This window comes from Microcaecilia unicolor, chromosome 8 (assembly GCF_901765095.1).
Source record: "Microcaecilia unicolor chromosome 8, aMicUni1.1, whole genome shotgun sequence".
NCBI classification, from domain to species: domain Eukaryota; kingdom Metazoa; phylum Chordata; class Amphibia; order Gymnophiona; family Siphonopidae; genus Microcaecilia; species Microcaecilia unicolor.
This window is the reverse complement of record NC_044038.1, coordinates 243,309,594-243,326,572: the sequence shown is the minus strand read 5'-3', so window position 1 is coordinate 243,326,572 and position 16,979 is coordinate 243,309,594. Positions and strand designations below refer to the sequence as shown.

Below are 16,979 nucleotides of genomic sequence, written 5' to 3'. Positions count from 1 at the left end.
TGATAGTGTTTGGTTGCCTTTCTTGAACATTAATGAGTGGCAGTGATGGAAACTTTGACGACCTCTTTTATTCAGCAATCGGTTCCAATGAACCTATTGGATGAGCTGTTTCCCATAGACTTGGATAGTCTGTGAACAATGGGTTTCTTTTGGGTATCAAGGACCCAACCTGACATGGGACACAATATCAGAGCAGTATTGCTGACGATAGCACATTCTGTTGGTTTCATGATGGGGTATGAAGCGAACTGGACACGGTTGGTCAAGGTAAGTGGCAGTTACAAAACTGGGCAACCTTCACATATGTAAGTCTGTACTTATAGTGTCCATGCACACACCTCCTGGTTTTCTGCAACACTGGAACACGCATGAGAAAAGGTTCGCTGATTAAAGACTTATCCTCTTCATTGGGAGTCATGAAACAACCCTTGCAAAGGCAATAGGCTTCTGTGATTTTCCTTGGATACCTCTCTGGATCCTCATTTACCCTGTTAAAGATAATAAATAAAATCCTCAAAATGGAGAATATGATTCTGGGTAAAAGCCACAAGACCCACACAGGACTAAATTCAATTAATGGTGCCTAAAAAATCGGTGTACACACCTAACTTCTAGTATTCTATAAAGCGTGTGCTGAAATAGTTGGAACGCCCATGCCCCCCCTTCCTTGGGAATGCCCCCTTTGCAGTAAAGCGCAAGAACACTATGTGCACTGAGGCGCCTAACCACCATTTCAGCTCCTTTTTGACGCCTAATATCCATTAACTCCTAATGCTGTGCCAACTTTCAGACAGCATAGAAGGTAGTTTACAAACTGGACAGGAAAGAAAACTTGCCTTGAACCAAGTATATTTGGTCCAGGCCTTCTTTCTATCCCATGCAATGTGCCAAGAGCTTAGGTGGGAGTTAGTTGACTGACAGCTAATATAGAAAGAAACTCATCCACATGGAGCTATGAAGTTTTGCTGCAGGCAATATCTAGGCATTTTAAGAGCATATATTATTTTAGGGATATAAAAAGTTATGTAAGCGAATTACAATACAAAAGGACCAGAGCATGAATAAAACCTTTAAATACACCCCACTCCTAAATTAGGGTGATGCTCCAGAACAGGTGGAGGGACGCTCCTGATAGGTGAGGCTTGGTATGATTGGGAACTGACAGCTGGGATTAGTTTTGTATCTGATCAGCAGAGAGAGGACTCTGTTATATTTGGTCCTATTTATGTGATTATTATTGTAGCTTGTTAAGTGTTAAATATGGGCACTTAACCATTTAAGTGCTGACTCTGTCCCCGGAATACCCACAAGTAGCTGGCCTAGGTGCTGCCTGGGTAAGTGCCCAGCGACTGTGCCCAGTTAGCCCTGAGAGAAGTGAGTTAAACAACCAGGAGCCTTTTCTGTTCATTTAAATCGCTTTGACTATCAACCCCCTCAGCTTTTTTTTAGGGCTGAAAATCCTCCTCTGATCCAATTCAGCTGCAGCTCAAGCTTACCTAGATAATCGGAATATTGTTAACTTAGTTCAAACTAGCTTTTTTATGATTTTTATTTGTAGATTTGAAAGCTCCTCAAAGATCCTGAAAACATTGGAAAATAAGTACAGGGGGTTCTTTTGCTAAAGGGGTGAGGGTGACCCCCCCCCCTACTAATCAGTTTACCGGGGCTACCAATCAGGAGCCAGCTTACATCTGAACTCTTCCTGGCAGGATAAAAGAAAAAAAGGACACCAGTACTTAGGAAACAGGGGGAGTTTGAGAAGAAATGATTAATGAAGAGAACTAAGGGGTTCTGGTGGAACTGGGGAGGCAGAACCTCAAGGCCTAAGCTGAGATGAAAAACATTTAAAACCTCTCAGACATGCAGGCACCAAACTTATCTTTAGGTACATACTAAGGAAAATCATCAAAAAGGGTAAATTCAATTAAATTCCAAAGAATTATAAACATCGTATTATATTTATATTTTCAAAATTTAATAAAAAGAGGTGAAACAAATTACTACTACTACTTAACATTTCTAGAGCGCTACTAGGGTTACGCAGTGCTGTACAGTTTAAAAAAGGACAGTCCCTGCTCGAAGGAGCTTACAATCTAAAGGACGAAATGTCAAGTTGGGGCAGTCAAGATTTCCTGAATAGAGGTGTAGTGGTTAGGTGCCGAAGGCGACATTGAAGAGGTGGGCTTTGAGCAAGGATTTGAAGATGATGGGCAGGGAGGGGGCCTAAGTTACCTAGTTAAGTGCTAAGTTACCTAGTTCCAGGCTGGAGACTTTTGAACTTACACCCCAAAGCACTGTGGGATTTGTAGTGCTTGATTGTGCTAATTTAAATCAATGTGACAAGTCCCAGAATGCACCAGGTTGGGATGGTCAAACGTCCAGGACTGTCTTGAAATCTCCAGCTTGGAGCTAGGTAACTTGGCATCTCTGTAATCAGTGTCTCATGCTCTAAATATTTATTCCAATGATGATACCGCATATGGAATTCCAAAATGAGGCACTGCGGTGAGTAGTGGGTCGTGATGCAACTTTTAAGTAAAATACACAGCCGCTTCTGCAAAGTCAGCTTTTCGGCTATGTGACCTGGAAGGGGAGGAGGGGTGTGTGTGTGGAATAAATCATCCTAACCAATGAAGCAGCCAAGCCTAGGATCAATGAGCAGGCTTCCAGGGTGACCAGTCAGGAGTTACCTAACATCTGCACTCTTCCTGAATCACATGGCTCAGACCACTCATCCTACAGGAGAGCTATGCAGTGGCTGTGGGCCAGGACCCTTCCCATTCAAGAGATGTACAGTACATTCAGAGATGCCAAGTTACCCAGTTCCAGGTTGAAGACTTTTTGATCAGTCCTGGTTTTGAACTTACATCCCAATGCTGTGTGGGAATTGTAGTCCCTGATTCTGCCCATTGAAATCAGTGCCTCAAGTCCCCTAATGCATCAGGATGGAGTGGTCAGAAATCCAGGACTGTCTCAAAATCTCCAGCCTGGATAACTTGGCACCTCTGCTTCATGCACAGCCTAACAACTTGGAAATGTGCCCTGAGTGGAACCTCCCCCAAGTGCACCTACCCTGCCTCCGTGTCACAGCCAAACAAGGGAGCCAATGGTATGGGACACAATTTTAGCACCCGCACCTCTCTTGCGCCCTCTGCGGCTGCGCTGGCTGAACATAGCTAGTAGCTACGGCCCTGAGTGTACGCAGCTGGGGGTTCCTTCCTGCAATGGAGTGGCCTTGAAGCAGGGGATTGGCAGAGTAGTGCAGCTTAGTGGGGTAAGAACACGGGAGAAGGGGCTGTGGCAGCAATAAAAACTCAGGACCACAGTGGAGCAGAGCCCAAGGGCCATGAGGAGATGTAAATAACAGCCTGGAGGGATTCTGCTGCTGGTCAGTAATGCATTTGCTGGTTTTTAAACATCTGAATAGAGAAGCTCAGAATTTTGAGTCACACAGAGAGAAAAAATTATGAAGTGCTTTTATTGGTATAGTTTGGTTATGTATACTGTTTTTTTATGAAGTTACCTCATTTTTAGGAAACTGATTTTTAAGTGCAAGAGCCTCATCTAAACCCCTTATCTATATAAATGATTCTCACCTGGAACATTCTGAAGCTCACTCTGTGGGAGGGAAACACTGAAGCCGTGCAGTGTTGGTAGGTTAGGCTCTCAGCAACACTCACTCTCACTCACACTCACTGTCAGTCATAGACCCGCCCTCAGCCACGCCCCATCTGCACATAATTCACAACCCCAACGTTCTAAATGAAGCCACCACTGGAAGTTGAGGCGTCGAGATATCCCCTTTGCCCATGAGTGTTTGCCCCGCCCTCGTGTCAGTACGTGATGACGACGAGGGCAGAGCACTGACACTCGACGAAACACCAACGGACCCCCTTCCGCAACCCTGTCGACCCCCCCTTCTCGGCAAAAACCGTCCCCCGCCGCCGTCCAGTACCTGTTCTGATGGGGGACCCCAACCCCCTTCAGCCGAAGTCTTGTGCTGGCCTTTGCCGCGTTCCTTCTTCAGTGATCTTCAGTTCAAGTTCCTCACGTCAGACGCACGCAAAGGAACGAACACAAAATCATTGAAGAAGCAATGCCGCGAAGGCCAGCACAGGACTTCGGCTGACGGGGGTTGGGGGTCCCCCGTCAGCACAGGTACTGGACGGCGGCGGGGGACGGTTTTCGCCGAGAAGGGGGGGGGGTCGACAGGGTCGCGGAAGGGGGGGAGGAACGGAGGGATGGCAGAGTCTGGAACAGCGAGGGAGGGTGGGGGATGGCCTTGCTAGCGCCCGTTTCCTTCCCTTTTGAAACGGGCATTTTTTACCAGTCTTGTTAATAATGCTTTTTACGGTTATCTGTTTTTACAGCCCCTTTGATTCTTATGCTGCTTTGTTACTCATCACATATGACATCATTGTGACACACATGCGATGTGTGGAACGAACGGATGGTCTTTTCACCCTTTTTTATTTTGTGAAGTATTTCTTTGGTTTTTGGCAGTGTTAATTTTTTTTTTTTAGCTAATTCACATAAGAAATATGGTTATTTTTAATGTTATGTCTCTTATTTATGTATCCTTTGACTTTATAGAAAGTGCATAAACAGGAAGTGTTCTTTGTGTGCCCTTTGCCCCTTCTCTACTTCCTTATTCCTGATAATAGTGAGTAATGACACATACAAATGCTGTTTGTTTGTAATACATTTTGAGTGTTTATGGTGCAACAAAACAGTGATGAAATCAGAACATGCTTTGCGGTCAGGTAAGTCATCCCCTGGTTTTCTTCTTTTTTTTTTTTCAATTAGTTTTTCAGATTAATGATGTGACCTTGTAATTGGTCTTTTTATTTTTATACGACACCAGTGCGTTCTTTCCATTAGGGGGAGGGTATTTGTACATTTTTACCTTCCCGATTGGTATATAGACCTTGATATATTTCCTATGAAGTGGTTTGTTTAGGCAACATTTTAATGACTGGCTCCCATATACTCTGCAGTTGAAGTTTATATGCTTTTAATTTAATTAATTTTATTTAATATGTCTGTCTATATATAAGTTGTTTCTGCACATTTTAAACACTGGCTCCCTGAGCGTTATATGTTTTTATGTATTTGTTTAATATGGTTTTATGCTGAGTTTCTGAACACTTGTTTTATGCAGTTTTAAATGTTGATATTTACCGTATTTTTCAGACCATAAGACGCACCTAGGTTTTAGAGGAGGGAAATAGGAAAAAAAATTTTTCCTTTTTCCCTCCTCTAAAACCTAGGTGCTCCGGTGCGTCTTGTTCGGGATCACCCTCCCCTGTCACCACTTCTCCCTACTCACATCACGCGATCTTCCCTGGTGGGCTAGTGACATCGGGGCAGGAAAGAGCCCCCTCGAATTGAAGTCTCGGCGTCCATTTTGAATCTCGCCAAGACCGTCAGGCTGCATACAGGAGGATGGAGAGCAGCGCGCTGGGCAGGAAAGAGGGGGCTCTTTCCTGCCCCGACGTCACTAGACCACCAGGGAAGATCGCGTGACGTGAGTAGGGAGAAGTGGTGACAGGGCCATCCCGAACTCGGAGGGAGGGAGGGCGGGCGATCGATCCCGAACTCGGAGGGAGGGAGGGAAATCTCTACCTTCGGACTATAAGACGCACCCCCCATTTTCCTCCCAAATTTGGGGGGAAAAAAGTGCGTCTTATAGTCCGAAAAATACGGTATATACTATTTTACCCCTGATGCAGCCCAGGGACCACCTCGGGCTTTTTATCTCATCTTGTTGATAAAAGGACTTTTATAATCCTTTCTTTTTTTTTTTTTTAACCTCTGGGTGACAGTGGCGTAGCCAAGGGTGGGCCCGGATGGGCCCGGGCCCACCCACTTTGGGCTCAGGCCCACCCAGTAGCAGCACACCTATGATGTGGCTGGCAGAGATCCTCAAGCCCCACCAGCCAAAAACTCCCAAAAACCGTCCCTCCTGCATACCATGTAAATAGCAGATCTTCGCCTGCAGTGAGCAGCGACTGATACATACTGGTTTCACCGGCCCCACATCCTTCCCTCTGATATATTCCCACCTATGTAGAAACAGGAAGTTGCATCAGAGGGAAGGCTGTGGGGCCAACATGAGCAGTGTGTATTAGTTGCTGCTCGCTGCCACTGAAAATCTGCTATTTAAAAGGTATTCGGCGGAGGGGGGATGCTTGAGAGACCACATGGCATGCAGGCGAGAGAGGGAGAGACCAAATCACTTGTGGGTCAAGGCAGAGTTTTGCCCACCCATCTTGGGCCCAGGCCCACCCAAAATTGGGTATCTGGCTACGCCCCTGCTGTGTGATCTACCTACTTTTATGTTACATTTCTTGAGCATCTCAGCCTCTCCTGTGTTGGGCTCAGAATTTTGGGACGGGAGATTGGATGAAGGTTGAGAGAGGAGATCAGTTGGAGATGGAGAGAGGAGTTGAACAAGCTGAGTTGAGGAGGAGGGGTCCAAGTTAAGAGAAATGATCAGCTGGAGGAGTGACTGGTTGAAAGGGGCGAATCTCCGTTAATAATTACTTAAACATAGATCTATTTCTGTTTTATTACTGTTTTTCTTTTGTAGATTTTTTTCTGAATTTTGCAGAGAGTTGTGGCTTTCTATTTATGTAAGTACATTTGATATAGTACCTGTCAATCATTATATCAAAACAGTTTACAGACCAGTTGTTGTTGTTGTGGACATAAAAGCAATTCAATTCAGTTCTTTTGTACCGCTAATATCTCCGTTCCAGAGTTCAGTATGGTTTACATTCTGGGTGTGGCACAAATAGAAATGGTCAAGGTTTTAGCTCGACAATGAGCATCACAAGAAAAACTTATGGATGTTATGGGGAAACCAAAGTAGCGGAGGATTGTTAAGAAATGGTCTTTGGGAAGAGAGAGGTTTTTAAGCTTTTTCCGGAAGCTAAGGCAGCTGTTGTCTGTTCTAATGATGATTGGTAAAGAATTCCATAATGTAAATCCTAGAACCTGGAAAAGAAAGCCAGAGATCTTCTGATATCGAATACCTTTATAAGATGGTGACGATAGCATCGGGGTGTCTTTCAGTCTGTTGGACTGTACCAGACATAGTGAATCAGCTCTATGAGTCAGCAGCTCAGATGTGAAGCCCTGTAAGATTTGAAAGACTAATATAAGCAGCTTTGCACCTAATATTTTTTCAGAAATGGGAAGCCAGTGCAGTTTTTAAGGTATGATGAGACGCTAGTGTATCTATTGAATTGAAATATTAGTCTGGCAGCTGTGTTTTGTATAATCTGCAATTTTTTTTCAGATATTGACACTAAGGAACTAAGGAATGATATGTTACAGTAGTCCAGATGTGGTAGGACTGGCATTTGAAGGCGTACGTCTAGTAGCGCTATAGAAATGATAAGTAGTAGTAGTAACTAACAGTGCAAAGGTTTTTTTGTCAAAGAATGATTAGTTGAAGCTGTCTCATTTTGAATAGTGTTATCTTCCGTATATTGAAGTTGGGGCTAAAACTCCCTGATTCCAGAACCACAGTGCTTTCAATTTCAGTTTATTGGTCAGGGCTCAAGTGCTGATAGCATTCATGCCAGTTGTTACCGCCTGGATTGGATCTTTATTTGAAGAGGACACTGGTATGAGAAGCCAGGATGTCACCTGTGTAGGATAATAGCAGTTCGCTTAGTCCAAAGTGTATTGAGCCAAGAGAGGACAAGAAATTGAATAAGAATGGGGGGAGTGGGGATCCCTGAGGGACCTCACAATTAGAGGAAGGCTGATTAGTTAATAGCTTCAGTTTGATAGTAACATAGTAGATGACAGCAGAAAAAGACCTGCATGGTCCATCCAGTCTGCCCAAGACAAACTCATACCTGTATGTGTATACCTTACCTTGAATTTGTACCTGTCCTTTTCAGGGCACAGACCATATAAGTCTGCCCAGCAGTATTTCCCGCCTCCCATCACCGGCTCTGGTACAGACCGTATAAGTCTGCCCTCCCCTATCCTCGCCTCCCAACCACCACCCCCTCTTCCCCCCAACTACTCCGCCACCCAATTTCAGCTAAGCTTCTGAGGATCCATTCCTTCTGCACATTCCTTCTGCTCCAAACCATTTCAGAACATTGCCTTATTCCTATCTGAACCAGGCATTCAAGGAGCAGCGTGTGGTCGAATGCATCAAATGCTGCCGAGATATTGAAGCAGAATTACTTGATCTCCTTTGCATAGATATTATGTGACGTATGTTGTTAGCGCTAGCAGTGAGGTTTCCGTGCAGTGGACCGGTCTGAAGCCTAATTGTGACCAATGTAAGATAGAAAATCTCTCCAGGTATAAGGAAAATTGTTTGCTGATGTAGATTTCCAGCATTTTAGTAAAGAGGGGTGTGCTAGCCAGTGGGCGATAGTTTGCAGCCAATGATGTGTCTAAACCTGAACCCTGCAGTAATGGCGTGAGAATAATCTTGCCCATATCCTAGCTAAAACTTTCAGAAGCACTGCTCAAGCCACTGAGACTCATGGGTCACTAGGGACTGCTCTCAGAGCAGTGCAAGCTGTCCCCAAACCTCAACCTCCAGCACAGTCCCACTAAGGACATCAGGAAGTAAGTTTCTCAATTAAATAAAAAAACCAAAACCTGTTTATCTGATGAAGAAACGTAAAATGATAAACTTAATGTTATAAACAGCCTGTTTTAGCAGAGATTGATACAGACTGATAACATCACAGTGCATATTGTGCCATATTTCCAGAACTCTTAGTGCTAGGAAACTGGACAGAACCTGCAGCCTGGAGGCAGATGAGGGAACCTTCTAGATACAGAAGGAAAACATCATCCCTCAGCCCCTGGCAACCCCCAGGATTGGAAATACAGAGCTGCTGTCCGTGGTGCTAGTTCTGGGGACTGCTGTGTGGTTAGAGGTGACACCTCAATGCAGAGAAAGTGTGAGAATTACAACTGACACTGACAGAGGCGCCCAGGCTCTGCTGGTGAAATGAAGACTGAGAAGGACACACAGCAAGTTAATGAAAGGATCACATTCTGAGGAAGATAACAGAGAGGCGCAGTGCCCCCTTGGGTGCACGGAGCCGAAGATAACATGGCGCCGTGCACCGAGGGGGCATGCGCGTTCTGGCCCAGCGGGGTGCCCAGGCCAGGTACAAGGTGGCCGCGTGCCCAATGCAAAAGGGGCACCCCGCTGTGAGAGAGGGAGGAGAGAAAACGGGGGATAAAAGCCCCGGGGAGGAGCCCGGACGCCCTCTTTCGCGCCCGGGCTCCAGGTGCACCAGGTGCTGCTCACCTCACCTCACCTTCCTACACGCCACGTTAGTCCAGCTTCGGAGCGGCGAAATCGTAAAAGGGAGCACCACCTCACCTCACCTTCCTACATGCCGCGTTAGTCAAGCGTCGGAGCGGCAAAATTATAAAGGGAGCTCCGCGGTTGGGGCACTGTATCCAGGTGCGCACGAGCAGCGCCTTCCAGCGGCAATTCGAAGGACCCAGCGGCGCTCCAGGCCGAGCTTCCAGCGGCGACCCCCCCCCCCCGCTAGCGCTAGGAGAAGTCTCAGAGCGGCGGGAGCCAGAATCCACCCGATGTAAAATCCGGAGCGTTATTGGGGCCCGAAGCTGTTTGCCAGCGTGCGTGTGCATGCCGAAGAAAAGGACAGACCGATCCCACCTCAGGACATGCCAATTGTAAGTAAAAAAAAAAAAAAAAAAAAGGGGGGGGGGGTTCGAGACAGGGAAATGCATGGCCATAGGGCAGGAGAGGGGCGGCCATATTGGCTAGAGCATGCCCTGCTACTGGGGGCGGCCATATTGGTTAGTGCAGGAAGAAGCATGGCCTTAGAGCAGGAGAGGGACGGCCATATTGGATAGAGCATGCTCTGCTACAGGGGGCGGCCATATTGGTTAGTGCAGGCTCCTACCCCAGTGGGCGGACATCTTGGGCAGGGCATTCTATCTGGCTAACTGATATCCCCAATAGAAGTCGGCCATCTTGGGGAGGGCAGTGAATAATAAAAGCTAGAATGGAGAATTGGGGAGAGCAGCAGCCATACCGAAGATGGCAGAATGGGACGGCTGCATTGGCGAGGACAGGTAGCAAGCAATAGGTGTAAGATATGCGGCGGCCATTCAAAAAAAGAAAAAAAGTGGATTATGCGAATCAGACGTAATTGTTAAGCATAAGGCCACATAAAAAAAAAAAAAAAGGGCAAATCTTGGCAATTATGTACCTACACGAGAGGCAGATATTAACTTGTTATCTCTTAAGTCTATTTAGATCCTTGTCTGTCGGCTACCTTGCATTACCCTCCCCCATCAGAATGGAAGCAGGTACAGATGCGATCGAAACCCCTCCCACATAGGAGATCAGAGCGGAGGACGGACGCCGCGCTTCACCCAGACATGCAGAAGAGAAGACGGCGTACGATGCAGACCCGAGCGACGCAACGGAGACGTCACCACTGAGCACCGCAGACAAAAAGAAAGGACAAAGAAAGCAAGCAAACAAGAAGGCAGCCGTCACCGCAGACGCTATATCGGCCAAGAAAGACAAGAAAAAGAAAGCCAAAGGAAGGCAAGATGCAGACACTACAGGAAGTTGGCCGTACCCACCAGCATTCCAGGGATGGTCGATGCCTCAAAACTTCGTTGCTCAGGCGAAGGAGAGCTTGGGGCCCGTAGCAGGGAAAGGACAGCACGCGATCGCGCCTCCATGGCCGTATGGGATGGGGTGGGGCTACCCCCCTCAACCGCCATACTATGGGGCGTGGCCAGGATTTGGCCCCCCCCCCCTTACCAGCCATGGCAAGCGTCGGGTGCTGCCCAACACCCGGCACACACAGGGGCCTCAGGCAAACCAGACCCTAGTTACGGGGGCACGAACCCGGTTAACCCGATATGGGACTCTACTAAGAAGGACGATACGCAGATGACGGACACCGCAGGTACGTCCAGTGGCACACATGAGAATGTAAATGTTGATGTGAAGGAGGGAGAGAGAGCAGGTCTGTCAGAAGGGAGCAATGCAGCGAAGGTAGGGGAGCAGGGCACACACACTGTGAGAGAGGGTGCAAACACAGGTCAAGGTGCCAATGAGGACAAGACTACAAATGACAAAAAAGCTAAGAAGAAAAAGAAAGGGAAAGGAAAGAAAAAGAGTAGGCGAGGTGACTCCGACACCGAGAGCAGTTCAAGTTCGTCGTCCTCATCTTCCTCGTCATCGGATGAGGACGACGAAGCACAGAGCGCAGATTTAGCGACAGCGGGTGCCAGGGACGAACGACCACCCCCCCTAGCAGCCTTACCGCACATATGGCGGCTAGTGCCCAAGTCCATAAGTAAAAAGATAAAGAACAGAAAATACTTTGACATGTTTCAGGTGCTAGAGGGGAGGAAGAGGAGTAAGTTAAGGAGCAAAGACTCAAAAGAAAAGACAGTTACACGAGCCAACAGTACACCGAGATCGTTATTTAACTGGTTATTGGCATTCCTCAGGGTAATAGATGCAGATAACACTCAGGATGGAAGCACAGAAGGAAAGCCATCTGGAGCAGTAAAGGATAGGAAAGAGCACTGTGGGATCCAGAGGAGAGACTCAGGCCAGGTCTTGGAAGGGAAGTCACATGGAGGAATGTCCAGAAGGCTGGTGGAGGTGGAGTGGTGCAAGTTCAACTCTCCTAGAAATCACAAGACGTTTCTAAGGGTGTTTACTACTGTTTAAGCGTATCCATGTGCAAGCATGGTGGTGAGGACTGCAAGATAACAGAGCAAGGCTAGCCAGATCACTGAGTGTATAGAAGGTAAGATAATTCCAGGCATAAACAAGCACTTCGTTTTATTTTAAAAGCTGTTGTAGGGTTTAGCACCCCCATAACTCGTTAGAAATTTGTGGACATTAAGAGAAGAACAGGAAAGGGCAGGGCGTGGTAACTCAGAAACAGAACTGATTTTCTTCTTATCTGCCAGCTGCTGTTGATCTTACAGCACAACAAAGATTCATCCAAAAATAAAAGGGAAAATATAAAATAAAAAAAACAAAATAAGTAGTTCCCAAAGAGTAGCAAATTGGGTCCAAAATCATCCAATGGAGTCAAAAACAGGGGTTCTCAACCCAATCCTCAGGTCACACCAAGCCAGTCAGGTTTTCAGAATACCCACAATGAGTATGCATGAGATACATTTTCATGCTCTTCCTCCATTACATGCAAATCCGTGATTTAAAAGTAGGTTCATTTCTGCTTGGGCAGCTTTTAGGGTGGAGTGGGGAATAAATTATACTAATGAAACAATCAAACCTGAGAGCGACAAACTAATGAGCAATCAGCAGCTTTCCAGAGCTACCAATTAGGAGTCAGCTTATATCTAGAGCAGGGTTTCTCAACCCATTCCTTGAAAACCAGACTGGCTTGGGGTTCCCCAAGATATCCACAATGAATATACGTGAGAGATAGTTGCACTGTCTCCATTGTATGCAAATTTATCTCATGCATATTCATTGTGGATATCTTGAAAACCAGATTGGCTTGGGGTTCCCTGAGGACTGGTTGAGAGCCTGATCTTCACTCCTCCTTGTAGGAAATGAGGATGAATTGTATTCGCTGGGGTCTTGCTTAAAGCTTATGCTGGATGTTCCCTTTAACTGATCAATGAAACCCTCACACCCACTTCCTAAACTACTTGTCCACTAGTGACTAATGACAGCTATGTATGTCACTGTTAGCTGAACCCTTTTTCTCTCTCCCCCACCCTGCTTAATAGTTATCAAGTTACCTGAATGACCAAGGTGATATGCTGGTGTCCTGAATGAGGTCCGAAGTCTGATTGAGAGCATTGGGACACTTTTTCAGCTCCCTGTCGGGGGTGATGTTCTCTTTTTCAACCAGTAAATGATATGCAGGAGCCAAACGACCGATCTGCGCCTCCAAATTCTCCTCGGAGGGATCCTGGCAAGGGGTGTGTTTCCCCAAGCACGAGTGAAAGGTCACTGTCATGATGACCCAAGTAACCACTGCCACCTGTGAGCAGAAAGACTACTGAGAAATGTGGAAATATCTTAGAACAACAGAAGGCTTTTGTGCTAAGGGATTCTCATGATTAATGTTGCTTTCATACCAGGAGGAAAGGGTTACAATTGCTTCTTCTTGTGTATTAAGTCGGTGTGGATGTTTAAATACTGAAGGGAAGTAGGACAAGCAGGGCCATGACCAGGCCCTGCCGAGGATGCTATACTACCCTTTTGAGTCAATCTGTGATTGTGTGAGACAGAAAAGGAAAGAGGAGAGGGGGACCCAGTGAAAGCAACTCTTGCTCAGGGGACAGAAAGTGGGTGCCAACTTCTACATCATGTGTAGCATCCCCTGGTCTGTAGTTTGGGTGGAGTTGCGATATGTTCATGCATTTTATTGAATATGTGGATACACGCAATGAATGCAGTCACTTTACATAAGAACATAAGAATAAACATACTGGGTGACACCAATGGCCCCCTAGCCCAGTATCCTGCTTCCAACAGTGGCCAATCCAGGCCACAAGTACCTGGTAGAAACCCAGTTAGTAGCAACATTCCATGTAGAACCTCAAAGAGTAGCAACATTCCAGAACCTCAAAGAGTAGCAACATTCCATGTAGAACCTCAAAGAGTAGAAACATTCCAGAACCTCAAAGAGCAGCAACATTCCATGTAGAACCTCAAAGAGTAGCAACATTCCATGCTACCAATCCCGAGGCAAGCAGTGGCTTCCTCCATATCCTTCTCAATAGCAGACTATGTACTTTTCCTCCAGGAACTTGTCTGAACCTTTTTTTAAACCGAGGTAGGCTAATCGCTGTTACCACATGCTCTAGCGATGAGTTCCAGAGCTTAACTATTCTTTGAGTGAAAAAATATTTGGAGAAGGGTAAATGTGTGTCAGGCTCCCTCAGCTAGTGGAAACCCTGTTTTATAGGTTCCCCTGTAGCCTTTATTAAATATGCGCCTTTTTGGATAGTCTCACATAAGCACCTTGTTATGAAACCAGGTCCTGACTATCTCTTACTCAAGAAAATCCATTTTTGTAGTTTGGAACCATTTAAGTAACATCTCCTAGGGACCCAATTACTAGGCTGCATTAAATGCTAATATATGCCTAATGCAGCTTAAAACGGCGTACCGTTTAGTGCGCACTAATCTATGCACTAAAAATGTTTTCTATTTTTGGGGGGGAGAGGGCGTGTCGGGGGGGGGGGGGGGGGTGTTCTGCGCATATTAAACTGTGTTAATTGGTTGGTGCTGAATTACCTCGTGAGCTCTTATTGCTTAGAAGATAGGTATTATAAATGCTCATGCGATAAGTTGTTTTTTTTAATGGTCCTGTGCTAATGGCAACATTAGCATTTGGCCATAAATACAACATTTTGTTACTCATTTTACGGCTGTGGCAAAAATGGCCGTCGTGGGCGGGAAAAACCTGTGCAATGGTGCAGTAAGCCCACTTTCGTCGCTGGGTAGTAAAAGGGTCAACAGTGATGGACCTGAAAATCTGTCCCTGGAATTGAGGCTGTAGATCTTTTGTGATCTTACTCCGTTTTTCATGTTCTGGATTGTATGTCACTGCAGGGGTGGTGGGTGTCAGGGCCGCCGAGAGGGGGGGGGACAGGGGGGACACCGCAGTCCGACCCGCCCTCCCTCCGTCGCTCCCAGCACTAACCTTAAACGCCTCCTTTCAGCACGTTCGCAGCAAGCAGCAGCAGGGCAGGCCACTCCTTCCTTCCGTGTCCCGCCCTCGCCTGATGTAACGTCCGCGAGGGCGGGGCACGGAAGGAAGGAGAGGTCTGCCCTGCTGCTGCTTGCTGTGAACGTGGTGAAAGGAGGCATTTAAGGTTAGTGCAGGGCCCGGCCCGGTAGCGGGTGGAGGGGGGCCCGGCGGCAGCAACGACGATGACCTTGGGTGGTGGGGCCCGGGGGCAGCCTTGTCCCGGGCCCGGCTCTGGCTCTCGGCGGCCCTGGTGGGTGTCTCTCTCTCTTTCTGAGGTTTTCTTTTCTTTATACTGCAGTAGGTCCTCCCTGGGTATTTTAAGTGAGGAGGGAATCTTTCTGGAGATGATTTTGGGGTTTGAAGGATGAAACGACTCTCCTGTGAGGAAAGGCTGAAGCGGCTAGGGCTCTTCAGCCTGGATAAATGGCAGCTGAGGGGAGATATGATAGATGTCTATAAAATAATGAATGGAGTGGAACTTGAATCGCTTGTTTACTCTTTCAAAAAATTCTAGGACTAGGGGGCAGACAATGAAGCCACAAAGTAGTAGATTTAAAACAAATCGGAGAAAATATTTCTTCACTCAATGTGTAATTAAACTCTGGAATTCGTTGCCAGAGAATGTAGTAAAAGCAGTTAGCTTACCAGGGTTTAAAAAAAAGGTTTGGATGTCTTCCTAAAAGAAAAGTCCATAAGCCATTATTAAAATGGATAAGCTGGGCAAAATGTATTGTACTGTTTTGGGATCTTGCCAGGTACTTGTGACCTGGATTGGCCTCTTTTGGAAACAGGATACTGGGCTTGATGGACCTTCGGTATGTCCCAATATGGCAACACTTATGTTCTTATGACTACTCATGGTCATCCCCGCCAACCAAAAGCACCACCCCGGTGGTCTAGTAGGTTGATCAGGGCAGGAATGAGCCCCAGTTGCTCTTGCCTATTCTGGCTTCACATTCAACATAGCTGTCATTTCCTCCCATTGCAATCTCCCAGGACTGTCCCTGGAGGTTCTGGCAGCCATGGAGATTGAAACTGACATGGGCAGAAGCAACTGGGGATCACTCCTGCCCTGAGCAAGCCACTAGACCACCAATGCTTCCATGGTAGATAGGGGGAGGGCAGCACTTTTGGTCAAGGGGTGGCCTGGGATGGGACCTGTTTTTGGTCAGGGCGAGGGGGCTCATCCTGCCTGCCCCATCCCAGTTTTGTTTTCAGCGTCTGCTGAAACTGAGCGGTGAATTTCGTTTGCAGTTTTGGATTCAGGTGGACAGAGAAACCCATTTTCAGTTGCCCTCTAATCAGAACCCCAGTCTCCATTCCAACTGAGCTGGAAGGAGGAGGAGAAATAAGCAGCTATTGGGCTGAAAAATAAAGTTTTCTGTGGAAGACAGGACATAAAAATCAGAGAGAATTTGACATCAAAGACCAAAAGAATAATTCCCTTCTAACTATGAAAAGAGCATTAAGGAGGCAATAGGCAGTAGGTTGAGCCTAAAATGCTTCGATTAAAAAATAATAATAATAATACAAAGTTCAGGGTCGTGCTGCAGTTATCTGATGCCATCTGACAGTTCTATTGCTCAGAAGCATCAGTTGCAGGAAGAACACAGCCTTCGCTTTGGATTCCATGTTTACAAGTAACTTTTGACATTAGTTCAAACTGGCTTACCTTGAGCAGCATCCTTCCTTGGCAGGGGCTCAGTCTTTCCTGCTGTCCCCCTTTAAGCAGAAGCTTCTTTCTCTGGCTAGTGAGCGTCTGAGTGAGGAAGGAGCAGGGAAGGGAGTTAAACCCTTCCTTTGCGTGACATTGCTGGAGCCTTGATAAACAGCACTGCGTGGGCAGAAGATCAGCACCCTGTGGTATTTCCGTGTTTTCTACAGCCCTGCGAAACTGGAATGGGAGTTTTTCCAGCACTGGCAGGACACACCCAGGCCTGCAAAACACCGGCACTGCTGCATCTGAGCTGACCTGAGATTACCCTTAGGAAAATCATATGTGGACTGGTGATGAATGCTAAATCAATAAGAAAAAATAAACAAGCAAACTTTCACTACCTCATCACACCGCAGCACGATCCTTCTGTGTCTGCACACGCTTTGTATACGTTGAGCTTATCTCATGGAGCACAGGGCGATTTTAATAGGAAAAACAGCCCATCCGCTAGGAAAAGAGGCAGAGAATTTTCTGAGCCTAGATTTCGGGGGACTTATCAACGTGGGCTACTGTTAAGATGC

General features: G+C 46.6%; 1 protein-coding gene across 1 annotated transcript; it reads right to left on the bottom strand.

The window, feature by feature from the left end:
• Positions 1 to 247: 247 nt before the first annotated feature.
• On the bottom strand, positions 248 to 16,609 carry LOC115475884 (interleukin-17D-like). Its single transcript, XM_030211948.1, has 3 exons — positions 16,414 to 16,609; positions 12,778 to 13,022; positions 248 to 488 (listed from the first exon to the last, which is right to left on the bottom strand). The coding sequence occupies exons 1-3, from the start codon at positions 16,423 to 16,425 to the stop codon at positions 263 to 265; spliced, it is 483 nt and encodes a 160-aa protein (XP_030067808.1). The 5' UTR covers positions 16,426 to 16,609; the 3' UTR covers positions 248 to 262.
• Positions 16,610 to 16,979: the final 370 nt, after the last annotated feature.